The 27,630-nt window shown below is 63.8% G+C and overlaps 2 protein-coding genes across 7 annotated transcripts; both read left to right on the plus strand.

Annotated features, from left to right (window-relative positions):
- Window positions 1-1,099: 1,099 nt before the first annotated feature.
- ASAP3 (ArfGAP with SH3 domain, ankyrin repeat and PH domain 3) lies at window positions 1,100-18,920 on the plus strand. Of its 4 annotated transcripts, none has more exons than XM_068159025.1 (26): window positions 1,100-1,357; window positions 4,912-4,984; window positions 5,359-5,504; window positions 7,105-7,179; window positions 7,545-7,594; window positions 7,828-7,939; window positions 9,400-9,485; window positions 10,246-10,321; window positions 10,404-10,506; window positions 10,792-10,906; window positions 11,679-11,748; window positions 12,728-12,815; window positions 13,174-13,222; window positions 13,307-13,476; window positions 13,928-14,061; window positions 14,477-14,571; window positions 14,858-15,038; window positions 15,234-15,319; window positions 15,411-15,526; window positions 15,612-15,679; window positions 15,814-15,921; window positions 16,009-16,252; window positions 16,655-16,928; window positions 17,358-17,499; window positions 17,697-17,819; window positions 18,019-18,920. In XM_068159025.1, exons 1-26 carry the CDS (start codon window positions 1,235-1,237, stop codon window positions 18,091-18,093), a joined length of 2,982 nt encoding a protein of 993 aa, XP_068015126.1. In that variant the 5' UTR covers window positions 1,100-1,234; the 3' UTR covers window positions 18,094-18,920. The 4 variants fall into 4 exon arrangements, with proteins under 4 accessions (XP_068015126.1, XP_068015127.1, XP_068015128.1 ...); XM_068159026.1 differs by having other exon boundaries at window positions 17,361-17,499; XM_068159027.1 differs by having other exon boundaries at window positions 10,420-10,506; window positions 10,797-10,906; window positions 18,019-18,919.
- An 863-nt stretch (window positions 18,921-19,783) lies between these two features.
- Window positions 19,784-27,144, plus strand: TCEA3 (transcription elongation factor A3). Of its 3 annotated transcripts, XM_068159002.1 has the most exons (14): window positions 19,784-20,038; window positions 21,579-21,641; window positions 21,762-21,867; window positions 22,167-22,323; window positions 22,411-22,467; window positions 22,659-22,718; window positions 22,845-22,919; window positions 23,205-23,282; window positions 23,409-23,563; window positions 23,883-23,938; window positions 24,825-24,980; window positions 25,505-25,651; window positions 26,205-26,276; window positions 26,405-27,143. In XM_068159002.1, exons 1-14 carry the CDS (start codon window positions 19,970-19,972, stop codon window positions 26,411-26,413), a joined length of 1,260 nt encoding a protein of 419 aa, XP_068015103.1. In that variant the 5' UTR covers window positions 19,784-19,969; the 3' UTR covers window positions 26,414-27,143. The 3 variants fall into 3 exon arrangements, with proteins under 3 accessions (XP_068015103.1, XP_068015104.1, XP_068015105.1); XM_068159003.1 differs by lacking the exon at window positions 22,659-22,718 and having other exon boundaries at window positions 26,405-27,144; XM_068159004.1 differs by lacking the exons at window positions 22,659-22,718; window positions 22,845-22,919 and having other exon boundaries at window positions 26,405-27,144.
- Window positions 27,145-27,630: the final 486 nt, after the last annotated feature.

Genomic DNA, 27,630 nt, shown 5'->3' on the forward strand with positions numbered 1-27,630 from the left:
TCTGTGAGCAGAGAAATGGGGGGGGGGCGGTGTCGAACCTCCGCCTCCCGCAGTCCCGCGGCTGGCCAGCAGGTGGCAGAGCAGCCCCAGCAAAGGGGCCCCGGAGCCCCGCTGCGGCCTCGGGAACGGGGTCGGGCTGTGACACCCCCCCCACCCCCCCCGCCCCGCATCGGCCGTGGGTGAAGGGTTCTTGGTGTGGGGGGACTGGAGCGAGGGGCGTGGGCACTCATGGCGTCCTCTCGTGGCAAGCCAGTCCCGCAGAGCACGGCTGAGGCTTTTTGTCCCTTTTTGGCTCCCAGCCCCATGGAGGGACGAACCCAGTGGGGGACTCTGAGCGACCTGGCTGCTGGAAGATGTCCCTGCCCATGGCAGGGGGGATGGAACTTGATGGTGTTGTCCTTTCCAACACAAAGCAGTCTGTGACTGTGCGTGCCCAGACACAGTGCCTGCTGTGGGGCATCCAGGCTCCTTCATCCTCTGGGAAGAGCAAATAACTGGGAGCCAGGGAATGGGATGCCAGAGTCAAGCTCCTCGGACCCGTGGTGCCTGAGGAGAGGTGCAGGGATGTGTGACCTCAGAGGTCCCCTCCAAAGGGACAAAGAGCACCCCGGGAGGAGGGCTGCAGGAATCACTTTGCCCAAAAAGGGAGTGGAGCAGGGTGAAGGTGGCCTCCAGTTCAACCACTGCTAGGGGTGGGCTGGGCTTAACCCCAAGATATCCCTGTGAGGTGGGTGCTGGGGTGCCAGGGTAAAGGGGGGTACTGAGGTGCTGGGGTGCAGTGAGTGGCAAGGTGCTGGGGCAAAGTGGGTGTTGGGGTGGGGTACAGGCAGGGGTAAGGTGGGTGCTGAGGTGCCTGGGTGGGATGTGTGCCAGGGAAAGGCTGGGGGGTGCCAGTCCAGCAACACCCCGGGGCTTTTCCCTTCCTCTACACGCCTCAAGCCGGGACCGCGCACCCCTCAGCTGTCGGTGGCGGCGCCAGGGGTCACCGGGGGGGGGCCCGGGGGCCGCTTTGCCTTTAACGGGCGGGCGGCACCACCCACGTGACGACGGGGGGGGGGGAGGGGGAGGGGGAGCGGGCGGAGCCGGGGAGAAACCGCCCGGTGCCGAGCGGAGCTCCGGGGCTGGACATGGGGCGCTGAGCCGGGCCTCTCCGGCACCCCGGTGCGCTCCAAGTGCGGTCCCGGTGCCTCTCCCCGGTGCCACCCTCGGTGCCACCCGCAGTGCCACCCGCACCATGCCCGAGCAGCTCAGCGTGGCCGAGTTCTTGGCCGTGACCGGTGAAGACCTCAGCTCCCCGGCCCCCGCCTTCGCCTCCAAGATGCAGAAGTGCCGGGGGGCGGTGGGGACTCTGGAGGAGGTAAGAGGGGCTGGAGTGCGGGGGCTCGCGTTGGGCTCCCCACCTCGGACCACCCCGAACCCCGGGGCAGTAGCTCCTGGAACCCTATAGGTGCTGGCCCATCACCCCCCCACCCTCCCCCGGGGGGGGGGCACCTCCCTTCCTTGGGTTCCTATTTGTTGAGGTCCCCCCTTCATCCCGAGACCACTGGGGAGGGGGCTTGTGCCGATGGTCACCCTAACGTGGGTGCTCTGGGCCCCTCGGGCTGGCTGCCTGTATCTCAGTGGCCTCTGTGAGCTTTTGGGGGACATGGCTGCAGGAAGGGCAAAACTCCCTGTTAAAGATTCTTCGGCTCCAGGTGCCAGCTGGAGCCGTTAGGGGTTAGGGCATCTCCCTGTGGCTGGCCGTGGAATGCCAGCTGGTGCCCGGACATCCCAGGTGGTGTCAGAGCACCCCTCCCAGGACCGAAGCACCCCCCTGGGGCCAAGCATCAGCCCCTTGAGTGATGAGTTCCTAGGCTGGACCCAGCCCTGATACGATGTAGAGACCCTGGTGGGGGTAGAGCCCCAGGATGGGGGGGTGTCGCACCGCGGGGGTCCCCCCCCGAGCCAGGGCAGTGGGTTTTAGCAGTATTTTTCAGCCTCCCTTCAAGATCCCCAGCACCATGGGTAGGAAGGGCAGAGGTGGGGGGGGGTTCTCCTGCCTGGAATGAAGGCAGTTCCCAGCTGGTCCCGCGGCGCTGCCGGCTCCTCCTGGGGCAGGAATGGCTTTGGAGGGCAGCCAGGGCTGGTGGGGGGCGCGGGGCCACAGGTGCCAGGAGCCCCCGGCTGGGTGTCGCCGGGCTGGAAATTGGGGCCACCCCGCGGAGCATCCTGCTCCCCCCCAGCATCTGCTGAGCACTGCCGTGGCTGTGCTGCTCGGCTGGGCAGAGGGAGGCAGCTCCAGCCGGCAGGCAGCAGCAGCAGTTTTGTTTGGCTGCTCGGAGAGGCTGCGGTTAAGGAGGATGGGGGGAGAGGCATCCCCCAGGAACCTCTCTCTGTGAGGTTTGCCTAGTGAAGCTGCAGAGTGTGGCTGCAAGCTGGCAGTTGTGACCACTGTCGTGTGCCTTGGGGGGCACGGAGATGACCCCTCCCATCCCACCAGAGGCTGCAGGGGACCCTCAGTGTGGGCCAAACTGCTGCCAGGCCTTTGGTACCCACTGCACGAGGGGAAGAGGGAAAAGCACTGTAAGAAGCCCCAGCCCCACACCTCCCCAGTGATGGGGGTAGGACTGACGTGGGGGAGTGGGCTGAGGGCCAGAGGCTGGTGCTTGTGTGCTGCTGTTTGCTGGAGCTGCTCTGTGACTCAGTTTGCCTCCTGGGATTCATAGAATCATGGAATTTTGGGGTTGGGAAAGCCCCCTAAGATTGAGTCCAACCTTCAGCCCAACACCACCATGGCCATGTCCCAAAGTGCTGTGGCCACACATCTTGATCACCTCCAGAGCAGGGGACACCCCAGCTCCCTGGGCAGAGGGCTGTCCCCTGTCCCCTCCTGGGGTTCCCGGGGCTGTTGGCAGGACCTGATGTCCGTGGAGTGAGTTGGAAGGTTGGATCCAGCCCTTGGGGGTTGGGGCTGGGTGTTGTGTGCGTGTCACAGGGCTGGGCACCTGGACCTGATAGAGCCCCTGGCACATTTGGTGGCAGAGTTGGCAGCCAGGCTCCCAGATCACACTGTCACCAACCCAGTAACCATGGGTCCCTGCCACATGCTGCCCTTTGTACCCAGGGCAGTGCCACATGGTGATCCCAGCCTGGCATCGCTGCCAGTCTGGCCCCTGGCACCCGTGGTGGATCCTTCCCCAGGCGGCACCAGCTGGCGGCAGGGGAAGGCAGAAAAATGACCTCCATTGAGCATCCTGCTGGGGTGGTGCTCAGGGTCCCCAGGCTGTAAGCCCGGGTGGCAGCTGTGCAGGTGCAGATCTGCCTCTTCCTCCATGCCCACAGGGTACCCCTTATGCTCCTGTCACCGCTGTGCCAGTGTGCTCAGCTCCCCCTGAGCTGGGCTGGGGGTGATGGGTGCTGTGGGGGCTCCAGACATCCCCATCCTCTGCTCTTCAGGGCTGTCCCCATGCCCCCCCCGGGCAGCCTGTGCCAATCCCTGACCACTCTTGCAGCACAGAAATTGTTCCTCATGTCCAGCCTAACCCTCCCAGCTCTCTTCCAGGCCATTTCCTCTCTTCCTATCACCTGAGAGTAGACAGAAAAGCCCAACCCCCCGTGGCTCCAGGGAGCTGTAGAGAGCAAGGAGGTCTCCCCTCAGCCTCCTCTTCTCCAGGCTGAACGACCCCAGGTCCCTCAGCCCCTCCTCACTAGCCCTGTTCTCCATACCCTTCCCCAGCTTCGGTGCATCGCAAGACCCCTCGGGGGGGGGGGGGCGGGGCGAGGGGGTTGGCTCCTTCCTTGACCCTGGTGCCCTCCCAGCCGGTTCATCCTGGCCAAAACTGGTCCCCAGCCTCCCGTCCGACGAGGAGGGCTTTGGAGAGCGGCACCGAAGCCAGGCTGACCCCGCAGCCAGGAAATCAGCCCCCGAGCCTTCGGGGAGAGCCTGATAGAGCCGCAGAGCCTCTCCAGTGTAGCTGCCGGGCGGGCTGGTCCCTGCCGCGCTGCCGCTCACGCCCTCTGAATATTTGCAGCCTGCTCTCATGCCTCTGGTACCTGCAGCCAAGCCTCCCTTAACCCTTTCCTGATGCCTGCGGCCGGTGTGTCTTTGGCTCTGATGCCCTGCGGGCAGTGCCCCAGGCGGCTTGATGTTGGAATAGTCTTGGGTTGGCCTTGGATTGGCGCTGGATTAGTCTTGGGTTGAGTTTGTCCTGGTCCTTGGTGTGGGCGAGTAGGAGCTGCCTGAGCAGGGAGGGATGGAGGGACCAGGCTGGGGATGGGAGGTGATTTGAGCCCCTGCAGGATGCAGCTGCTGGGGGCTGTGGGGAGCTCCGCCGTGCTGGGGGCCACCACCAAGGCCCCGTGTGAACTGGCAGCGGACAGGGGGTGTTTGTGGACTGCTGGTTGTGGGGTTTCTGTGATTTAGGTCCCTGTTGGATGTCGGTGGGAGGTGGATCCTCTTTCTGGCTCTGCTCTGGACCCCTGCATGGAGCTGGGCAGGTCCCTCCCAGCACGCCTGGCCTCTAGCCATGGGGATGTGTGCTGGGGTGCTGGGGACAGACTGCTGTGTCGTGCTCATGGTGCTTCATCAAACAGCATTTTCGGTGGCTGCTGGGATCTGAAGTGGCACTGGGAGTGCTGGCCAAGCCCCTCGCCTCCTGCTGCCCCTGGGACCCAGGCTCCGTGAGCAGCCACAGCCCTGCCTGGCAGCCAGAGCTGTGGGCACCATGAGCCTGGCAGGGGCCTGTCTGGACACTGAGCTTCTGGTGTCTCCGGGATGCCTCCAGCGCCTTTCCCAGCCCTGGGAGCTTGGCTGCTGCCCAGCACATCTGCAGGGCAGAGCAGCCTCCCCCTGGGGCAGCTGGGCTGGGGGAGCCGCGGCCGCGCTTGGCACCGCCCCTGAGTGCCGCTTGTGTTCTGTCCCTGCCTTCGCAGAGCCTGGACGGGGACCAAGCCGTGCTCCAGAGGATCAGGAAATATGTGAAAGCCATTCACAGCTCCGGGCTCAGTGAGTTCTGCTCCCAGAGTCTGTCACCGGGGTCTGTGGTGGCCCTGTCCACCACCAGTGCTGGTCCTCAGCAGCGAGGTGGCCGTGGGGGGTCGTGGGTGCTGGCCACCCTGAGGGGATGTGGGTGGTTGCTTGCTGCCGGCCAGCCTGGCAACGTGGTAGGGTGCCCAAAACTGTCTTAAAAAGATGTAAAAAAGGAAAGTGAGAACTTCAGGGAGATTGTTTGAGGCACACTGCTGCCCCAGCAGCAGGATCAGCCCAGCTCTGCCGTGGGGGGTGAGGAGGGTGCTGGTGAGACCTCATGATGCAGCCTCCTCCAGGGACAAGGTGCTGCAGGGTCACCCTGTGTGCCTCACTGGTGTCTCCCTGCACAGCCCACGTGGAGAATGAGGAGCAGTACAGCGAGGCCCTGGAGACCTTTGGCAGCAGCCACCTGTGCCAGAACAACCACGAGCTCTCCACAGGCTTCCTCAACCTGGCCGTCTTCACCCGCGAGGTCACCGCGCTCTTCAAGAACCTGGTGAGCCCCAACCCCCTGGGCTGGGGTCCTGGGGCTCGTGGTGCCTCCAGAGCAGCCTCAGCTCTTCTCTGCATCTGGCTGTTGCCAAGCCAGGAAAAATCTCTGTGATCTGTCAGGATTTGGAGAAACCACCGAGGGTGCCCCCTCCCCCCCCCCCCCCCCGCCCCCCAGCAGCAATCCTCAGCCCCCAGCCTGGGCTCAGGGACATGCTCCCAGTGCTCCCAGTCGATGCAGACTCCTGGCTGCTGGAACTGCAGCCCCTTCCCCTCTCTGCTGGGACTCGATGGGAGGCTGGGGCTGCTCTTTGCTTTCCCTTTCTTTCTTCCTGCCTTTCCTCTCACATAGTTCCCTCTCTGATCTCGCTTGCCAAGAAGTAAATCAAAGCCACTCGGAGCTGCACGGTGGGGCCTTGGGGAGCCCTGGGGTGGGCAGAGGTGGCTGCCAGCCCGGCCAGCAGTGCCTTCCCCACCCTGGGAATGGCTCTGGAGGAGGGATCACTTCCCAGGGGGAGCTGGGTCTACGCACACCTAGTGGTGAAGCTCTCTGGGGGGGCTCCTGTGCTGCTGGCCCCCTCTCCAGTCCCTTTCAGATCTCTCCCCACCCCCAACAAGGGATTTTTTTGACTGCCTTTTTTTAGGCTGCTTAAGAGATTTGTTTCTGCTGCCCCTCCCCCAGCAAGAATTCCAGATTTTGGCATCTTCCTCGCCCAGTTACCCCAGTCTGGGCCTCCCTGCTCCTCCCCTTCCCCGTGTCCCAGCCTGGCTGGACCCCTGTGCTCTGGGGGGAGTCAGGCTGGTTCCCTGCCTCCCACCCTGCATGGTGCTGTTGTGGGAGCAGCCACCACTGCTGCCATGTTCAGAGCAGGGGGAGGTGCAAGAACCTTTGGCTGGATCCAAAAAGCCAGGGTCCTGCTCCCCACAGCTGTCAGAGTTGGGGTGCCCTGTCCCTGCTGTGGCTGTTGGAAGGGGGGTGCCCTGTCCCCTCCCATTCAGGGCTGGTTCTGTGCCCCAGAGCTGTGTTCCTCCCCGGAAGCAAAACCCCCAGGAGCTTCTGGAAGGAATGTGGGTGCACAGAGGGGTCCCACCTGGGTGCTGGAGCTGTTCTCACATCACTGTGTGGGCTGCAGCCCCGTGGGTGCATGGAGGGACACTGGGACTGTCCCCCCAGCAGTCCCCTGTATGGCACTGGTGGGGATGATGGTTGCCGTGCCCAGAGCCCAGGGAAGGGGAACATTTTGGGAAGCCCCTTTGACACTGGGGGACTCTTTGCCATGGAGGGTCTGGTGGCATCACCAGGTGCTGTGCCATGGTGGGATGGGGGTGGGGGCGGCGATGGAGGGGAACAGCTTTGTTTTGGCAGCCGTGGTGCTAGTGTGGTTTGTGGGAAGGGCCCCACGTCAGACATCTTGCAGCCAGCTCCAACAAGCCCTAGCCTGCCCTGAGCCTGCATCCAGCCCTGCTTCCAGCCTCCTTAACCCTTCCTGGGGCAGCAAGGAAGCTGGGGGAAGAAGCTGGCGCTGGGAAGGAGCTGTGTCTCCAGCTCCTCGACCTGCCTATGGTGGGGGTCCCCTTGGGATGACCCCCACTTGTACCCTGTGCAGGTGCAGAACCTCAACAACATCATCTCCTTCCCCCTGGACAGCCTGCTGAAGGGGCAGCTGAAGGACAGCCGCCTGGTGAGTGCCCTCCAGCTGTGTCCCCAGCTGCAGGTCACCTGTTTGGGGTTACCCCTGTAACAAGCTCTGCTCATGCCTGTGGCCAGAAGTGGGGCAGTTTCCCCTAATTTAATGTTGGGGGGAATTTTCAACCCACCACCAGAAGGAAGGGACTGGAGCAAGGCTGCCCAGGGATGTGCTTGCAGCCCCATCCCTGGACACATCCAAGATCAGGCTCGGTGTGGCCCTGATCCAGCTGGAGGTGCCCCTGCTGGACAAGATGCTCTTGGAGGGTCCCTTCCTTCAGCTGTGGGATGCTCCTTTGGTGCCCCCAGGCCTTTCACTTTCCCTTACTGCTGCCATCCCCTCTCTGCTTTTTGCCACAGGAATCCAAGAAGCAGCTTGAAAGGGCCTGGAAGGATTACGAGACCAAAGTGTAAGGAGCCTGCTGCCTCCAGCAATGCCCCAGTCCCAGTGCGCGCTCAGCTGCTTTGCCCTGGGCTGCGGCCGGGCACCTGTCACTGCCACTTTGCCATCAGGATGGCTCCAGCCCTGCCCAGCTGCAGGGGCTGGAGACATTGTTCCTGATGCCATCCCCACCACAGGCTGCCCCCTGGGACATCTCCTGGGGTAGGGTTGTCCCCAGTCTGCCACCATCCCATCCCACAGGGGGAAGATGGAGAAGGAGCGAGGCCGCGGGACTGGGGTCAGCCAGGCAGAGGCAGAGGCGGCTGAGGACGTGCAGAGGGAGAGGAGACTGCTGCAGCTCCACATGTGTGAGGTGGGGGCTGTGCTGGGGATGGGGGGACACAGGGGACCACTCTGCTCAGAGCTGCATGAGGACAGCAGACCTATCTCCATCCCCAGCACCAGGGCAGCCCTGCATGGGTGCAACGTGGGACCCTTGGCTGTCCCCATCTCACTCAGTCCCTCATGGTCCTGACTCAGGGACCTTCACGTGGGGAGACCTTGTGGTCCCTGTGAGTGGCACCTGTGGGTCACCCCGCAGTGAGGCACCCACATCCTCCCAGCTCCACTCCTGCCCCTCCTCTGCCAAGCCAGAGGCTGGCACCTGGGGCTAAAAGGGAGCATTTTGGTTAACAGCCCCGAGGCTGACCCTGGCTAAGGGCAGGAGGAGGCTGGGGCCATGGAGCTGGGCACGGGGCCGTGGCGCTGGGCTGTGGCCAGATGAGTCACTGCCTTGGACAGCAGCTCTGTGGAGCACGGAGCAGTACTGGGGGTGGCTGCGAGCTCCTGGGCCCAGCGTGCACCGGAGCTGCTGCTGCTTTCCCAGGGAGCCTGCCTGCAGCTGGGAGTGGGGGCAGCTCTCCCCTGGGGTTGGCTGGGGCTGGGGTGGGTGTGTTGTGTGTGGGTTCATCAGTGGATGCTGTTTGCTTCTTTCTGGGGTGGGTGCATCTTCTATCATGGGCCAGTTCGCATACCCAGCAGCCATGGGGTGTGTGGTTGTAGGTGGATCTGGACCAGGTGCTGCTGGGGACATCCTGGGCTCAGCCACTGCTGGTCAAGACCTTCCCCAGCCCAAAAGTACCCTCCCTCGGCAGGGGGCTCCACGCTGGAGGCTCTGTCCCACCAAGGTCCTTCTCCACCATGGAAAGCCCCTGGAGCTCAGGGCTGCCTTCCCCTCCCCTCCAGCTCCAAACCACTCCCCAGCTGCAGAGGAGCTCACAGGGGACAAATCTCTTCCCCCTCCTCGTTTTTCTGGGATGTCTGTTGCCTGCAGCTGATGGATGTGTTTGATGCATCAAGCCGAAGTTCCCTGTCACAAGGGACCCCTCCCCGCAGAGCTCCAGGGCCGGTGCACCGCTGGCCGCCTCGGAGCCGGTCCTGGCCGCGCTGGGGTCAGGGCTCTGCCGGCGCCGCGGCTGCTTGCTCTCATTTCTCTTCCCTCGTGAGCTGGTTTGGCTTTTGGTTGTTTATTAACTCCAGAAGTAATGAGCAGCAGGAGAAGCCTGCTCAGCTGGAAACCCCGGGGGCCTGCCTTGGTCCTTGAACTTCTCAGGGCTTGGAGGACTTCCAGGGCCAGGTTTTCAGAGGGTGGTCTCCAGCGAGCTGCCTTCAAATCACAGCGTGGTGACTCGACTTCCTGAAACCCAGCCAGGCTTAACCCTCCCCCCTGTGCTGGGAAGGGAGACCAGGGCTGGGCAAGCTCCTGCTTTTCCCTCCAGGATGTCTTCAGCTGGTCCTCATCTCTGTCACCTAGCTGAGTGTCTTCTCTTCCAGTACCTGCTGAAAGCCAGCGAGTCTCAGATGAAGCAGGGCCCAGATTTCCTCCAGAGCCTCATCAAGTTTTTCCATGCTCAGCACAAGTAGGTTGCCACCTGGGTCAGGGAGCTTCATACCTGGGGTCTGTCAGCACCCCATGGACTCCCCACAAGGGTCTGGGGACGCTTCTCCCATCCCAGCCCCATGAAGCTGTTGATGAAGATGCTGGGCAGAGCCTTTGCTTGCAGGCAGGAGCTGGAACCTGCTCTGTTGGCTGCAGGAGCTGCAGACGTGGCCGTGAGGGCTGGGGGGAGGGCGCTGGCTCGGGACGGGTCCCGTGGTTGGGTTCTGGGTGGATTTCCAGGGATGAGTTCAGCTGAGTGGCTGCACCACGAGCCCATGGGGCTTGTGAGGAGGGTGTTTGGAGCAAGGGTTCACAGCCCCTTGCCTTTCCCTTGCTCCATGGGGTGGGACGAGCAGCCTGTGGGGGTCATGTGGTTGCCTCCAGCTCCTGAGTGGGGAAACTGAGGCGGGGGTGGGGCAGTTGTGTTGGCTGAGAGCATGTCCTCAGCTGGGACTGTGAGCCAGAGGCCCCCAGGATCTGGCCTCCAGCAGGGCTGGTCCCCAGTGAGCTTGGATTGAACAAGAGGCCAATCTAAACCCACCCCACATGTTGGGGGCATCAGACCCCATGGCCTGGGCTTGTCCTCTGGTGGGGTCCCTCCAGCTTCCAGTAGCAGGGAAACCATGAAGCAAGAGCAGTTTCCCAGGGGGGTTGCTATGTTCTTCCTTGCTCTAAACCCCCCTCTTTTTTCCCCTCCATCCTCCCCATCTGCATCTCAATCACATGGAATAAATGCTCAGTTTCTTCCAAGACGGCTGGAAGGCTGCCCAGAACCTCTCCCCCTTCATCGAGAAGCTGGCCGTGTCCCTCCATGCAGTAAGTCCCACATCTGCCAGCCACCACCACCCCAGAACCTCCCCTGAGATGCCACCCCCCGAGAATGCAGCACTGAGGGCAGCTCCCTCCCTTTCCAGCTCCACCAAGCCCAAGAGGAGGAGGTGAAGCAGCTCGCCCAGACCCGGGATTCCCTGCGCAGCATCCTCCAGCTGGAGAACAAGGAGGTGAGAGCCTGGAATGGTCACGGGAGAGCTGGGAGGGTGCTAAGGAAGGGATGAGTGCCCCAGAGTTAGCCTGGGGATGGGGAGCAGCAGGGTAAAAGGGAGCTGGGGACCAAAGGGGACACCTGTGGGAGCAGAGCCGGTGACCTGGGAGATGCTGGAGGGAAGGAGGGTCTCTTGGCATCCTGCTGGACACTGTCACCCGTGTAAGGATGAGGTCATCTGGGGGCAGCAGCCAGCCCTGCACCTCTCACCTGGCTTTTCAATGCTTCTTTTACCCATGATGAGCTCAGGAAAACCTGAGCAGGAAGAACTCTGGCAGTGGCTACAGCATCCACCAGCACCAGGGGAACAAGCAGCATGGCACTGAGAAGTCTGGGTTCCTATACAAGAAGAGCGATGGGTGAGGACGGACCCTGCCCAGGGAGCTGCCAGCCCCAGCCCTGCTGCTGTGGGCTGAGGGCACCATGCTCCTGGGTTCCTGAGCTGGAACTGTTTGGGTGAGGGTTTGGGTTGGACTGGTCTTCAGGTGCAGTTGGTTCTGTTTGGTGCTAAGCATCCATCAGAGCTTGGAGAAAGGGATTTTTTTCCACAAGCCAGAGGAGAACTGGGAGCTGGTGGTCAGGGAGAGGTTGGGAGGTGGTACAGGGGACCTTGCCCTCTGATGGTTTGGTGTCATCAGCCCATTTCTTATGTGAAGGCCCTCAGCAGGCTCTGATGCCCAGGATGCTTCCCTGCTGGCTGGGCACAGTGGCTGCTGCTGTGTGGCTGTGGTGTCCTTGGATGAGGGTCTCCGGGGGCAGCTGCCCAGTGTCAAGTTCACCCTGAAGAGCTGTGAGCTGTGGCAGAGGGGAGAAGAAATTCCTTGTTGTTTGGGTTTGGAGGGAGAAAGGCTCCTGATGGAATCACCTGGGGTGATAAATAAAGTCTTCAGAGGCCTGAAGAGGTCCTCACCTTCTCAGTGGACCTCTGGGTGACGGGCACCATGTTCTGAGCGAGTGGTTATGTGCTGGCAAATCTGTGCTGCTGCTGCCCAGCATGACCAGTGGGCAGCCTGCTCTGCGGGACATTTCAGGCTCTGCTGAGGGCTGCTGGGGTGGTTGGGAGGTGGATGGATGTGGGTGGTCAGCACTGGACAACATTCCCTGATGCCTCCTCTTCCCTCTGCTCCTCAGGCTACGCAAAGTCTGGCAGAAGAGGAAGTGTGGGGTGAAGTATGGCTGCCTGACCATCTCCCACAGCACGGTGAGGAGCAGCCCAGGGCTGCAGCCCTGACCCTTCACTGCACCCCTGGGGATTCTGAGTTTAGTTTGACCAAAGTGGTCACAAATCTGCCTGGCTTAGAATGCCATGGAATCATTTGGGTTGGAAGAGATCTTTGAGGTCATCCAATTCAACCAACCATGGAGCCAGCTCTTGCCAGGGCACCACCAACCCATGGTCCTCACTCTTCCAGGGATGGAGACTCCACCACTGCCCTGGGCAGCCTGGGTCAGGTCTTGTCAACCCTTAAGGGGCAGAAATTGTTCCTCATGTCCCACCTGAACCTGCCCTGGGGCAACCTGAAGTCATTTCCTCCTGTCCTATTGCTTGTTCCTTGGGAGAAGAGACCAACCCCCACCTGGCTCTAGCCTCCTCTCAGGGAGCTGCAGAGAGCAGTAAGGTCTCCCCTCAGCCTACTTTTCTCCAGGCTAACATCCTCACTCCCACTGGGAAGTTTCCAGCCTTTCTGCCCCCAGCCTGGAGCATTCTTGGGCTTCTCGTGCCCCAAAGGCAGGACCCAGCTCTTGGCCTCGTTGAACCTCAGCCCATTGACCTCGGCCACGGATCCAGGCTGGCCTGATCTGGCCTCCATCCGCTGGTCCCGATGATGGATGTGCTGAGCGGGGGTCCCCTGTGTCTGGGTGTCAGAGGGAGGGGGCTGGGGCAGCCAGATGACCCTGGAGGGCCCGGACAGGACCCAAGGGGCGCGGGTCTGTGCTGGGGGTGTGTGCTGCCACCTGGTGGTAGAAGGTGCGAGCTGCACCGGGGACAGAGGCCCCCGCTCGGGGCGATCCCTGAGCTCCGTTCCGCTGCCAAGGGTCAGGGAAGGTCCCACTCGCCCGCTTGTCCCAGGAGGGACCACCTGGGGGGTGGCTGCTGCCCCACTGGCTGCTGCTGGGGGTGAGGCACGTCCCACCCCTGCCCCATCCCTTGACCAGCCTCCTGCCCTCATGCCCTGCAGATCAACCGTCCCCCTGTCAAGCTGAACCTCCTCACCTGCCAGGTGCGGCCCCACGCCGAGGAGAAGAAGTGCTTTGACTTGGTGACCCGTGAGTGCCCGCAGCAGGGTACTGGGGCTGGGGCGGTTCTTTGACCTAGGGGTGTCAGAGCTGTGGGTAGGAGCTCCCTGCTTGGAGGAGAACATCCCAGCCCATGGCACCTGGACACCGTTTGCCCTTTTATTCTGGCCCTGAGTGTCCTATAAGGAGGAGTGGAATAACCTCTGCATGGAGATCTGGCAAGCTGAAGACAAAAAGAGTCTGCAGCAGGGCTCTGGTGATGGAGAAGTGACATGCAGTGATTTAATTGTAGTTTAAGAGGACCCCTTTGGACTAGTGTCAGCTCCTCCCACCTGTCCTGGACATCCCCAAATCCTTCTCTTCACTCTCCCCTCTCCCACCCCTGCAGACAACAGGACCTATCACTTCCAGGCGGAGGACGAGCAGGAGTGTCTTGTGTAAGTGCCGCCACCCATCCCCATTCCTGCTCGACTTTCCCCACCCTCCTCCTCCTCGTCCTGATGGGACTCCCCCGTGCCCAGGTGGGTCTCGGTGCTGCAGAACAGCAAGGACGAAGCCCTGAGCAACGCCTTCAAGGGGGACCCCAGCGGCGGGGCGGCGGCGTGCGGCGCGCAGGAGCTGACCAAGGTGGTGATCAGCGAGGTGAAGAACATGCCGGGAAACAAGCAGTGCTGCGACTGTGGGGCTCCAGGTAGGTTGGGGCCTGGGGGGGGGTTAGAGTCACAGAATGGTTTGGGCTGGAAGAGACCTTTCAGATCATCCACTCCAAGCCTTAACCCAGCACTGCCAGGGCACCACCAACCTGTGGCCCTCAGCACCGCATCGTGGACGTTCTGTCACACTGCTGATCCAGGCCAGGATGCTGGAGGCCTTCTTGGCCACCTGGGCACTGCTGGCTCACAGTCCACTGCTGTCTTCCAACCCCCCCAGGTCCTTTTCTGCTGGGCAGTTTCCAGCCACTCTGCCCCTGGCCTGGAGCCTTCATGGGGTTGCTGTGACCCAAAGTCAGGACCCAGCCCTTGGCCTTGCTGAACCTCAGCCAACTGATGCCTCTGTAGAGTCTCAGGACCCCTCTGCAGAGCCTTTAGAACTGCAGCATCCCAGGGGTGGTGGTGCTGAGCCCCAGGTCACTCCTCACGCAGATCCCACGTGGCTCTCCACCAACCTGGGCATCCTGACCTGCATTGAGTGCTCTGGGATCCACCGAGAGCTGGGTGTGCACTACTCCCGCATCCAGTCCCTCACACTGGATGTCCTCAGCACCTCTGAGCTGCTGGTAAGCTGCTCCCCAAGCCTGGAGATCTCATAGCCACCAGGAATCACCCTCTGCAGCTTCCAAGCCTCCTGGGACATGGAATTCATCCCACCTCCTGCAATCCGTCTGTGCCCACTTTGCTCCACTGCTTGCAGCCTTGCCTCAGTTTCCCCAGCAGCAGTTTGCAGCTCCCAGTGTGGTCAGCTGGGGGAGTGGGAGGGAGCCTGGCACGGCTCCCCTGGGTGGGGGAAGACTCTGTTGGCTCCCCAGGGTTTGCTCCCGTTCCAAACAGACTCCCCCTGCCCTGAAAGAGCAACGTCCCTGTGGGAGAGGCTGCTGTGGGAAGGTCCTAGGTGAATCCAGTGGATTGCTTCCCTCCAGGGTGGGGCTCTGGCTGGGGCAGGGGGGTGTCTGCCAGCACCATCTCTCGCTGCAGCTGGCGGTCAGCGTCGGGAACAGTCGCTTCAATGAGATCATGGAGGCCACGCTGCCCACGCAGGACTGCCCCAAGCCCTCGGCCAGCAGCGACATGTGAGTCAGGCACTGCCCAGGGGTGGGCTGGCAGGAGCAGGACGAGTGCCTGGTGCCTGTTCTGTCCCTGTGTTGCTGCCCATCAGCTCTGAGACAGCCCGGGGATGGGGGCAGGGGGATCCTGGTGTCACTGCCTGGGTTTTGTGGCGATCTGCACCTTTTTGGGAGGTTACCCCCTGGTCCCGAGGCCTCAGGAGGAGGCAGGAGCCCAGGCTGGCTCTGGCGGGACAGGGTGGGTCTGGTCTCCATGCCCACCTGAGCTGACGCCGTGGCACCCTTCCCGCAGGGCTGCCCGCAAGGAGTTCATCGTGGCCAAGTACATGGAGCGGCGCTACGTGCAGAGGGGGTCCCACGAGGACCCTCACCGCCTCTGGGAGGCCATTCATGCCCGCGACCTCCTGGGCCTGCTCCAGGCCTTTGCTGAGGGCCACGACCTGGCCAAGCCGTTGTCCAGCCCTGAGGGGCAGGTGAGCCTCATGCCACCACCCAGCTTCCTCCGCCGGACTTTCCCTCTGGGTGTCCCTGCTCAGAGCTTCCCTGGCCTTTGGGTGGAGATGTGCCCTTGGGGTAGATGAAGCACCCTTGGGTCCATCTCTTTGCCCCTGTGCTGGAGGTGAGCACCCTGAGGCTCAGCTCTCCTCTGCCCTCCCATGTGCTGGCAGGACCCTGGCGAGCTGGCGCTGCACATGGCTGTGCGCCACGCGGACAGATCCTCCCTTCCTCTGGTGGACTTCATCATCCAGAATGGGTGCGTGCCCGGGTGCCTGGGGTGTGCCCTGCCTGGGGGGCTGGTGCCTGTGTGCTCCTGAACCTTGAACCTCTTGTGGTGGCCCTGGCAGGGGGACGCTGGACCGGGCGGCGCAGGATGGGAACACAGCCCTGCACTATGGCGCGCTCTACAACCAGCCCAACTGCCTCAAGCTGCTCCTGAAGGGCAAAGCTGCCTTTACCACGGGTATGGTGCTGAGAGGGGCATTGGGGTGGGAGCAGGGTGGTTTGAGGGTGTCCCCTGCATCTGGCCCCTTGTGTCCCTTGAGCAGTGAATGCAGCGGGCGAGACGGCTTTGGACGTGGCGCGGAGGCTCAAGCACAGCGAGTGTGAAGAGCTGGTAGGAGGGGTGCAGGAGGTGCTGGGGTGGGGACGGGGGACCAAAGCTCTGTGAGAGGACTGGCATGGGGGTAGGGGGCTCCTGAGACCTATCCTTACCATGCTGAGTCCTCTCTGCCCTGCCCCATCCTGCAGCTGGAGCAGGCACAGGCGGGGAAGCTCTCCCTGCAGATCCACATCGACTACGACTGGGAGCCCCCCGCAGAGTTCCCCTATGACAGCGAGGATGAGCTGGAGGAGAAGGTACTTAGGGGTGATGATACCCCCAGGATGGTGCTGGGGGTGCAGCCCCTGGAGGGGGCAGGCCTGAAGCTGGGTGTCTGTCCCCAGGTGAGCCCCCTCCAGCGCTCCTTCAAGGGCATGTCCCCCCTGGCCACCAGCCCCCCGCCCTCCTGCCCCCAGACCCGCTGGAGCTGCATGGGGATGGACATCACCAACAAGACCTACGAGAGCATCCTGGTGCCCTCCCACCCCGCACCTCGCCGGGCCCACAGCGAGGAGATCCCCCCCCCACTGCCCCTCAAGAACCCCACACGGGGCAACTCTCGCCCCAGAGCCAGCCACAGCCCCACTGGTGAGCTGGGGTTAGGGGTGCTCACCCATGGTGGAGCTGTCTGGACAGTGGGTGATGGGGACAGACTTCAGAGCAAGGCCTGTTGTGCCAGGGCAAGGGGGGACGGTCTGAACTGAGAGAGGAGGAGTCAGAGTGGAGAGAAGGGAGAAAAGTTTGACACTGAGTGTGGGGAGAGCCTGGCCCAGGGTGCCCAGAGAGGTGGGAGATGCCCCATGGCTGGCACTGTTACAGGTCAGGTTGGTTGTGGCTCTGAGCAGCCTGCTGTAGCTGGGGACGTCCGTGCTGGGTGCAGGGGGTCTGCCTGGATGGGTTCTGAAGGTCGCTTCCCACCCAAGCCAGTCTGTGACTGTGATTCGATGCCACCGGGTTGGGTTTATTGTCCCTGGCATGTGTCCTCCCCAGAGCGCCAAGAGCTCCCCCGGCAGGCATCAGAGCCTCAGTTCTCCAGTCCGGTGGAGGCTCCAGTACCCCGCAGCCTTCCCTCCACCCTGGACGCCCAGCTCGGCCCCCCAGCCGCTGGCGCCCGCAGCCCCCCAGAGAGCCGTCGGGCAGCGTACTGGGAGACTCGCTCCGAGGCGGAGAGCGGCGGCGGCCGGCGCGGGGCGGAGCTGAGCCCCCCGCCGGGGCAGCCCCCGCCCGGCAGCACCGCCCCCGACATCCCCCCTGTCAAATTCGGGTAGGACCTCGCTGGAGCCTGGGGGTGCGGGGTGTTAGGGGGGTGTCACTGCATGGTGCTGGTGGCTTGAACCTGTGCTGGGTCCCCTCCAGCCGTGGGGAACCCCAAATTGTCCGTGGAGGTTGTAAAGCAAAGGAGTCCCTGGCTTGATCTGGAGACCCCGAGGGGCTGGAGGACCCTGGGACACAGGAGGGCACAAGGGCAGTGTGTGTGGGGTGGGTTGTCCCTGGGGAAGGTGACACACAGTACTGGAGGGTGACACCAAGGCTTCCTCTCCAGAGCCTGTGGTGGGAGGGACTCGTTTGGGGCACGATTGGGCTCTTCTCCAGCTACGGGTGGGATCCTGGGCCCTTGGGTGGTCCCAGGGGGGAGCCCTGACCCCACTGAGACCTTGCAGAGAGGGGGTGACGCTGTCCCCGATGTCCCCAGCAGCTCGGAGAGCACTCGCTCCTACCGGCGCATCAGCGGCGCGCTGGGCAAGGCAGGGCTGGCCCCACAGAGCCCTGCGGGCCCCGAGGACCCCGCCCTGAGCAAGGTGCCCCCCGTGCCCATGCCCAGGAGATTTGCTCCGGTAGGTGCCACCCTCAGGGGGGGTCTCAGATGGGCTGTGATGACAGGGCAGGGGGCAGGGCCCACCCTCTGCGCACACACGCACTCTGGTTTCTCTTCCTGGGGTGGGTGGAGGGGTCCGGGCTGTCACATCCCTGCGCGTACCTTAGGGGTGGCCGGGGGGGGGTGTCTATCACCCTTCTGTACACCCCTGTGCAGGCCAAGGGGAAGCAGAAGCGAGTGAAGGCAGTGGCTGACTGCAAGGGGGACAAGGCTCGGGAGCTGACCTTCTGCAAGGGGGAGGTGATCGTGGTGACGCGGGAGGAGGACGAGCAGAGCTGGGTGAGTGGCAGCCTGGCAGCGGCGCCTGCTGCGGCCCCAGCGCTGCTCCCTCCCCCCTGCCCAGTCCTCCTCTGGGTGTTCACGAGGGGCAGGGATGCGTGCCCCATCCGGGGGTGCTCCTGCCGGTGTAACTATGGCTTTGCCTCTGAACTCCCCTGGGAATGGGGCTCCCCTGACCTGCCTCTCTCTGCACCCCCAGGTTGGCTTCATCGAGGGGGACGGCTCCCGCACCGGGGTCTTCCCAGCCAGCTGTGTCCACCTCTTGCAGGACTGACTGGGTGGCAGTGGCCTTCCTGTCCCTGTCCCCTGGGCCAGGACAGAGGCTGCTCCCCGCTGGCCAGAGAGGGCTCAGCAGAGCCAGACCAGGAGGGACATGCCCAGGAACACGTTTGGGACCACTCAGCTGGGCTGGACACTGCCCTCCGGGGGGCTCAGAGACAACACTGCCCCGCTGGGCTGAGCTTTCTGTGTCCCCTGGTGCTGCTGCTCCCCTATCCCTCCCGAGGGCTCTGCCCATCCACAGGGCTTGTGCCCTGTCTGCAAGGACTTGGGGAGGGGTCAGTTGCACTCGGTGCCCCCCTTGCCCTCCTCCCTGTCCTGGGGAGAGCAGAGATGAGGAACAGCCAGGGACCCCCCACTTTCTTCTCAACCCCAACTGTGAAGCCTTTGGGATGGGCAGGGAAGAGGGAAGGGCTTTTAGGGACCTTGCTGTGGGGGCTGGAGGGTCTCTAGGACCCCCACGCTCTGGTTGCTGCCGGGGTTTGGGGTTGCTCTGAAGCCCCCCTCGCGTGGCAGTGAAATGCCTTTGCCATTCCCCGATCTGGGGGGGTTCAGGTGGCCCCACACAGCCCCTGCCACACGTCCCTGGCTGGGGTGGGTGCTGGATCACTGCCCCAGCCCTGGGGGTCTCCCCAGGGGCATTTTGCAGTTTTCTGTGGGACCAATGTCCCCATCCCATGCTGATGTCCCTCAGGAGCCACCTGCCTTTCCCCCCCCAGCTGTCCCTCCCCCTTTCTCCTTTTTGTGTCAAATGTTTCATCTCAAAAATGATCTTTTGGGTTTTTTAAAAGTTTTTCTGTCTCATTTCTCATAAAGCCACCAGGGTTGGAAGTGCCTGGGTGGGGTGGGGGCACAGCCTCTGCCCCAGGGGCTCCCACTCCCCAGCCTGGGTGATGCTGGTGATATTCCCTGGGGGCAGTGGGGTCTCTGTCACTTGCTGGTGCTCTTCAGGGACGTGACCCTAGGCTTCGGGGGGGTGCTGTGTGTGGGGCCGGGTGCACCAGGCTGGGTTTTGGGCAACCACGGGGGGCAAAGCTGGGGCATAGACATCCTCCCTGCGTGCCCAGATGAATCCAGCTCCAAGTGGAGTGCTCACCTTCCAACCACCCCTTGGTGGAGCAGGGACAAGCCAGGGTGGCACTCTGGCTGTCACCCACCCATCCCAACCACCTGTGCCACTCAAGCCTAGGGACAGCATCCCCACCACGGTGCCCCAAACTGCTGCCCCGTTCTGGGGGGCTGTCGGCACCCACCATAGGCTGGCACGTCATGTACTGACTGCTCCCCGTTGGCAAATACTGGCATAGCCTTGGCATCTGCCTGGCGTGACAGGCTGTGGGGGGAGGCTGAGCTTGGTTTGGAAAGGGCAGCCCTCTGCCCACAGGGCTCACACCAGGCTGTGCTGCATCCCTCGGGACTGAGCCGTTCCCGTGCCAAAGCCACATTCCCGCCGAGCCATGCCTGTGGCAAAGCCACGTCCTGAGCTCTCTCCATGCCACCCCCCGGCAGGCAGCTCCCGCAGCCCACGGGCACGCTGGCACCGCCGGGCTGCCCTGGGCCTGGCACGGGGGTGTCCCGGTGCCCTCCGGCAGGCGCCTCCCCCGGCTCCCGCCGCCGGTCCCGTCCCGTCCCGGTGCTCTGGGCTATATTTAGCCCTGCCCTGCCTGGCACAGTTTGTAACTGGCCAGCACAGCTCCACCTCCTCTCTGCTTTCCCTTCCCTTCCTTCTCTTTCCCAGCCCGGACACCGCTTCACACCCAGCCGCCCCCCAGCCCCTGCCCAAGCCCCCCTGATGCCAACAGGTCCCAGCTGTGCCCTCTGCCGCCCTGGTCCTGGTCCTGCTCCAGCCCTCGGAGCCGGCAGCCGCCAGCATGGGCCCCGCTGAGGAGCTGGTCCGGATCGCCAAGAAGCTGGAGAAGATGGTGGCCAGGAAGAGCACGGTGAGGCCGAGCGCCGCGGGGGGGTGACACGCGTGTGCGGGGCACACGAGTGCGTGCGGGGCACACGAGTGCGTGCGGGGCACACGAGTGCGTGTTTAGGTGCTGCAGGGCTCAGGACGGGGCAGGGAGGCGACTGGGGTTTGTTCTTCAGCTCCCCTCTGCTCGCTCGTGGTCTGAGCAGCTCCAAGGGGTGCTCAGCACCCACAGGTGCCACCAGCTCCCTAGGGTGCTGCCTGCACCACCCCAGCCCAGCCTTGTGCTGCCATCTCCCAGGGCTGCTGCCAATTTGGGGCTCTCCCGCCCCCCATTTCTCCTGGCTGTTGGGATCTGGGGACAAGGGGGGGAGGTGTCTGTGCCAGGGGTGGTGGCCGCAGGCCCATGGGCAGCTGTGGGCGACAGGTGCTTGGCCACCAGCCCGCTGCCAGCACCCGATCGGGGCCAGAGCTGATGCCAGGGCTGGTGCCAGGGGCTCAGCCGCGTGCACGGCAAAACCCCGCGGGGGGACATAGCCTCCCCCTCCCCTCCGGACGAACGCGTGCAAGCGTCCAAGGGGAGGGGGCTCCTGGGGGGCTTCGGCAATGGGGTGCCAGGGGGCAGGCAAGGTCCGTCCCTGCCAGCCTTCGTGTCTGGTGAGGATCCGTGCGGGGATCCGGTTTCGCGTGGGCAGCGCAGGGCCCGGCCCCTCCCGGTTAATGTTTGACTGTTCCCGAGGCCTTTGACCTGCCACGGTGCCGGCCCCGAGGAGGGGGTGGGGGCAGCACTGCCGCCCCCGCGGATCTGGTGGCTGGTTTAGGTGTCAAGGCTTGGGACCAAATCCAACCCCCGCGGAAGCCAGACAGATCCCGTGGGAATTGTCCCGCGGTCAAGGGACTGATCCTGCCCAGCGGGCAGGGGACTGGAAAGGGTCCGGGCTGGCTGCAGCGTGGGGACTTCCCCTGCGCCCATCGCAGGGGAGGGCCTGGCTCAGCCCTCATGGTGCATGGGGTCCAGCCCAGGGTGAAGCTGTGCCCCCTGCCAGGAGGACACCTGCAAGCTGCTGCCGGCTGCTGGGGCTCCAAAAATACCGCAGGAGAGCAGGAGGAGGGCTCCAGGCCGAGGCTATCTTTAGCCCTGCAGCCGCTGTGCGCCTGGGCTCAGGCTGAAAGCCTGGGGCTGTGCCCCCCACGGACCCTCACACCCCGGTGTGGGGACACTCGGGTGCCCCTCAGCCGTGCCCAGCTCCTGGCAGGCAGCCCTGGCTTTCCTCACCGCGGGGTTTTCCCAGGCTTGATGGGGAGCTGCTGCTTCCCAGCCCCAAGAGCTGACCCCAGACCAGGATGGATCCAGCAGGATTTGGAGGTGTTCCTATGGATGTGTAGCGGGTCTGGAGTTCCCTGGGAACTGGCCCAGGGCTGCTTTGTGTCTCCTTGGAGTGCCCTCCCCTGCGCTGCCTGGTGCCAACGAGAGGAAGGGGGACACAGGAGCCACCTCTACGTCCTACATCCCCCGTGCCAGTTCTCCCTGGCTCCTCAAAGGTCCCCACGACCTCTCCCCACTCTAGGAAGGGGCCCTGGATCTGCTCAAGTCCCTCACAGGCTACACCATGACCATCCAGCTGCTCCAGGTGAGGGGGCCTGGGTGGGTGCCAGCAGCTGCTGGCAGGGTGGCACCCCATGGGGCAGCTTGTGCTGTCCCAGCTGTGGCAGCAGCACTTCCCTGAGGACTCTCCCTGCCTGCGCCCCAGGCCACGCGCATCGGGGTGGCTGTGAACTCGGTGCGGAAGCACTGCGAGGATGAGGAGGTGGTGGCCTCGGCCAAAATCCTCATCAGGAACTGGAAGCGGCTGCTGGGTGAGCAACACTGGGAAGCCCCCCGAGTCCCAACCCTCCCTGACCACCCTGGCACCCCAAATGCCTGATGGGCTCCAAGGGGGGCGGGGGGGGCGGTCCCGAGCTGGGACTCGCCGCAGCACAGCCACCGCAGCAGTGCTGGCGGGAGGGGGCAGGGCCCTAGTGGCTTTTCTGGGATGATGTAAACCAGTGTGGCCCCCCCCGAGGGCCGAGCATCTCCCCAGCCACCTCCACCTTGGGACACAGCTCCGCAGGTGCTGGCTTGGGCCACACCCGTGACGCCCAGCTCCGTCCCCTAGAGCCCTCTGCCACCCCGAGGAAGGACAAGGATGTGGGTGGGAAGAAGGAGAGGGACACGGATGGGGAGAAGGTGCTGGATCTGCACAGCTGCCCCAGTGAAGGGGTGAAGTACCCCAAGAACTCAGCTGAGAAGCACAAGGAGAAGCACAAGGAGAGGTGGGGGCTGCTGTCTGCTGTTTGTTCCCTGGGTAGGGGCTGCTGGGTCGGTGCCTATCTGACCCTGCGCTGCTCTCTCTGCCCCAGGAAGCTCAGCAAGTCCAGCACCCCCCGGGGCCACCCTGCAGATGCCATCCCGGAGAGGTACCAGCCAAGGGGCACCCTGAGCCCCGCAGGGGTCTGCTGAGTACTGGGAGAGGCTTTGCCCCCGGTTTGGGGGCTGGTGGGGCTTGGGGGTGTCACGGCTGGAGTGTGTGGATGGGCAGTCAGCACCCAGCTCCTGCTGGGCACTGGGCACTGAGAGCCTCTCCCCTCCCTTCGGCGGTGTGGTGAAGGGAGCCCAGCGGTGGCTGCACTGTGCCCTCAAAGTCCCCTCCAGATGGCAAGAAAGAGAGGTAGGCGCCTGGGCTGGGTGGGATGGAAGAGGTCAGACCCCAGCCCCTCCCTGGGCTGGGAGTGGGGGTCTGGACCCTCTGCCTGCTCCCTGTCACCATCCTCTGACCTGGAGCTGGTCCTGCCAGGAGAGACTCTGCTGACTCGAGGTCCTCCAGTACCTCATCTGCTTCCTCCCCACAGAGGAGACCCTCAGGGGACAGGTGAGGAAGGGGCATCCCCAGGCAGTCTGGGCAAATTTGGGGATCCCCTTTGGTTATGCTTGGACCCCCATCTGGGGTGGGTGGTGATGGCTGCAAGCCCTGGTCCTGCCACAGGCACTGGGACACCGCCCATGAGGAGCAAATCTTCCTCCAGGGAGATTCCTGCTGGCTTCCAGGCGCTCACACTGATGTGCTGGTGCCTGAGGTCCTGCCACTAGCCTTCACCCCTTGTCTTACCTGCTCCATTCTGATGTCACCTCCACTGTCCCCTTGTGCCACCCCCAGGAGAGCCTCTGTGAGCAACAGTCCCTCACCAGCTTCCTCTGGCTCCAGGAGGAACTCCAGTGACAGCAAGGAGGACAGGTAGGAGGTGGCCATGGGAGATAGCCCTGGGGGATACCCATCCCACTGTCCTGGCACAACTGGCAGGTCCCTTTGGCCTGTGCTAGGACCCTGGCACCTATCTGTCTTCCACATGGGCCCCTGCAGAGCCAATGGCAGCAAGGCCAAGCCAGAGGCACCACAGACCCCCACCAGCCCCAGCTTCTCTCCTGGCCCCTGCCTCCTGGCCCCCTGCTACCTGACAGGGGACTCAGTGAGGGACAAATGCATCGAGATGCTGGCAGCTGCCCTGCGTGTGGACGGTGAGTGGGGCTGGGGCCTGGGGGTGCTGGAGCCCTTGGGGGGGGCTGGAGCCCTTGGGGGGGGGCTGAAGCTCTGAGGGTGCCTGAGCCAACAGATGCTGGAGCCCCAAAATGAAAGCAAAGGAGGTTGGTTTGGTCTCTGGGCCGGAGCTGAGTGTGGGGATGGGGTCCAGGATGGGTAATAATTTGGGCTAGTTAGAGCTGAGCGTCTGGGACAAGCTGAGGGGGACACTTGTGCCTCTCTGGGGGCTCTCAGTGCAGGGTGAGACCTGCCTGGTTCCACAGCCAGCACTCACCCCTTGGCCTCTCTGCCCTTTAGATGACTACAAGGAGTTTGGTGTCAACTGCGAGCAGATGGCATCAGAGATTGAAGACCATATCCTTTGGGGGGGCTGGGGGTGCCCAGGCTCCACCGGCTGCAGGGCACATGCATGGGTGATGGGGACAGCACGGAGGGTGATGGGGACAAGGCCAGGGAGGGACAGCAGCAGGGCCAGGGAGGGACCGGCTCTGCTGTCTCCGCTGCCTGCAGAGGGAGCCCAGACCCTGGTTAGAGGCTGAGGCTGAGGCTGACGCTTAGCAGCGCATCTCCTGGGCACCTACCTGCCTTAGTCCCGGGGTCTATGTCCTCCCCAAGTCCCTGTGATCCCCTCTGCCCCTGAGGAAGTAAACCCAGACCCAGCCGAGGTCTCTTCTCTGAGCCTGCTGTGGGTGCCCAGCCCTCTCTACAGCTCAGGGCTGTGCCATACTGGCAGGGATGGAGCCACCTCCCTTCACTCCCAGCTGAAGCTTGGTGTGTCCTGGCAGTCCAGAAGAGCAGGACCAGCCCCGTGGTGATGTCTCCTTCTGGGTAGGCTTCAGTTTTTGATGCACCCCAGACCCTGGCTGTGTGCCTGGGGCCTCATGGGACCCTGAAGCTGCCAGCTCAGCCTTGTGACCTCCCATCCATGAGGGCAGCTGCTGGCTTCTTGGCCAGCCTGGGAGGAGGAGAACAGCATGAGCCTTCTGCACCATGAACTCATGGCCCAGCACAGGGCTCGGTGAGGTCCCTGTGCCCTGACAGCCTTTGGGGGTCACAGCAGAGTGAGACCCTCCCCACACGTGGCCTCCAGGAAGCAAACCCCTGTTGAGATTGGTTACCTCTGTGCACGCATGGCACTGGCCCCGGTGGCAATCAGCATTGCCAAGGCCAGGGCAGCATCAGGTGCCCCTGGGGCTGGCACCCCCCCATGCTCCCCCCTGACTCCTTGACAGACCCCCACATATCTTCCAGGAGCTGAAGAGCACAGACATGAAGTATCGCAACCGCGTGCGGAGCAGGATCAGCAACCTGAAGGACCCCAAGAACCCCAGCCTGAGGAGGGGGGTCCTGTGCGGGGCCACCCAGCCCAGCCTCATCGCCCGCATGACCGCCGAGGTGGGGGGCGCAGCGCTGGCTCCTGGGCCGTGCCCATGCTGCCTCTGCTGGGGGTGAGGCCCCCTCCAGCCTCTGCTCTTGGAGGTTGTGTTGGTGCCCAGGGGCTGGCTGGGTCTGGGCTTGGTGGGGGCCACACCTCTGCTGGTGCTGGCTGGGACACAGCATTAGGCACAGTGGGGGAGCACTACCTGGGCCCCACAGCCCCCAGTCCACCACAGAGCTGGCAGGGCTCAGACTTGAGGGTTCCTGTTGCACCTCTTCAAGTGGCAGGAGCCAATGGGAGCCCTGGCAGGTGCCTCCATGGTGAGCCAGGTCCTGGAAGGGGCAGTTTGGGCATGGGCTGATTCTTTTCCTCTGGATGGGCAAAGGCCTCCAGCCAGCACAGGGAGCAGGATCAGTCCTGGTCCTGGAGAGGATGGGGAAGGTGCAGCACCGCGGTGCCTCGCACTCTGTACTGGCTGGGCTGGCAGCCCCTGGGCAGAGGCATGGCAGCACTGCCCTTGCCAAGCTGGTGACATCGGCAGGAGATGGCCAGCGATGAGCTGAAGAGGCTGCGGAGTGCCATGACCCAGGAGGCCATCCGGGAGCACCAGATGGCCAAGACCGGCGGCACCGTCACCGACCTCTTCCAGTGCGGCAAGTGCCGCAAGAAGAACTGCACCTACAACCAGGTCACCCCACAGGCCCTGTGCCTAGGTGCCCCTGTGCCTGGGTGCCCCTGTCCCTGGGTGCCCCCGTCCCTGGGTGCCCCCGTCCCTGGGTGCCCCTGTCCCTTCGTGCCCCTGTCCCTGGGTGCCCCTGTCCCTGGGTGCCCCCGTCCCTCGGTGCCCCCGTCCCTCGGTGCCCCCGTCCCTCGGTGCCCCTGTCCCTCGGTGCCCCTGTCCCTTCGTGCCCCTGTCCCTGGGTGCCCCTGTCCCTCGGTGCCCCTGTCCCTCGGTGCCCCTGTCCCTTCGTGCCCCTGTCCCTCGGTGCCCCTGTCCCTGGGTGCCCCTGTCCCTTCGTGCCCCTGTGCCTCAGTGCCCTGTCCCTGGGTGCCCCTGTCCCTCGGTGCCCCTGTCCCTTCGTGCCCCTGTGCCTCAGTGCCCTGTCCCTGGGTGCCCCTGTCCCTTCGTGCCCCTGTGCCTCAGTGCCCTGTCCCTGGGTGCTCCTGTCCCTGGGTGCCCCTGTGCCTCGGCGCCAGCTGTGGGGCTGGTGGGGGCTGTGCTGATGCCAGGCTGCCCGCAGGTGCAGACACGCAGTGCGGATGAGCCTATGACCACCTTCGTGCTGTGCAATGAGTGTGGCAACCGCTGGAAGGTCTGTGCCGGGGGCTCTGGGCACCAGCACACAGCACCGGTGCCAGGGGGTGGCAAACCCCCCCCCAGTGGTACCAAGGGGTCTGAGTGAAGGCTCAGCACCCACCCTGGGCTCTGCTTCTCTTGCAGTTCTGCTGATGGTGCCCAGCAGTGGGGCTGGAGGGAACGTGGGGCAAGAGAAGAAGCTGTGATGGCCACCATGGGTGGGGAGGGAGGGTGATGGAGCAGCACTGGTCCCTGCACCCCAGGTCCCTGCACCCCAGGTCCCTGTCTCCTTGCACTGGGCTCCCTTGAACACCCCAGAGCTGGGCTCTGGTGAGAGCTGGCTTTGCTGGAGGACACCCTGGTGAAGTCAGGTGGCTCCTCACCTGCCCTTGGCTTGGGGTGCACTGGGAGCCCACTGGGAATGGACCTGAGCAGCTTGCCCTTCCCTGGGGAAAACCTGGGTATGGATGACTGGAGGGCAGTCACAGAGGTGGGGCTGTGGCACTATCCTGGGGGCTGAGGGTGGGAAAGGGACAGGTGTGAACTCCGACACCTTCCTCGGCTAAGTGCATGCTGTGGGAGGACACAGGGGGAGGTGGGGTGCTTGTAGGCTGCTGGTGGGATGACACCTTGTCCTTCTGCTCTGTGACACAAGGCCATCCACCCTGCCCTGAAAGCAGTGTCCCCAGGAGAGAAGGGAGCGGGGGAGGAGTGCAGGAACCCTTCAGCTGGAGCAATAAAGGTGTGAATGTCTCTGGCACAGGCTGCTTCTGAGGGGGGCTGGCATCTGTGTTCACACACCCTGGGCTCAAGCCTTGGGGTCCTCCAAGAGCCCACAGCCAGCTCCAGCAAGTCTTCAATCTGCCAGCCCCAGCCTGGGCTGCAGCGGTGTCTTGATGCCATCCATCCCCTGCTTGGCCATTAAAGACCTTCAGTGAGGCCTGGAGCAGCTCGCTGCTTGGCTTTGGATGCTGAAGGCTGTCCCGTGGCAGGGCAGCTCCTCCACAGCTGGGAGAGGTTTTCCAGGGAAAGGGAGTTGGGGGCCAGCCAGGAGACCGCACCTTTGGCTACAGGAGGTGTGGGATGGAGCCACACAGCACCAAGCCCTTCCCGTGCTGCCATCAGCCTCTCGCAGAGGCTCCCTTCAGAGGCAGCAGCACCTGGCACAGGTAAGGGGCTGGTGACTGTGGGTGACCACGGCTGGTGAGGGTGGCGCTGCCACCCCTCTGTGAGCTGAGGGGCAGCCCAAAGCTCTCTTCCAAGCAAAGGGCTCTGCGGTTCTGTGATTCGGAGAAGCTAAACTGCTCCGAGGGGTGGAGCTGCTACTTCCAGCCTCCATGGCTTGCCGCTCCCCGTGCCGCTGGTGATGG

This window comes from Melanerpes formicivorus, unplaced genomic scaffold (assembly GCF_026170545.1).
Source record: "Melanerpes formicivorus ecotype bairdi unplaced genomic scaffold, bMelFor1.0.p_v2 SCAF_45, whole genome shotgun sequence".
In the NCBI taxonomy this organism is placed as follows: domain Eukaryota; kingdom Metazoa; phylum Chordata; class Aves; order Piciformes; family Picidae; genus Melanerpes; species Melanerpes formicivorus.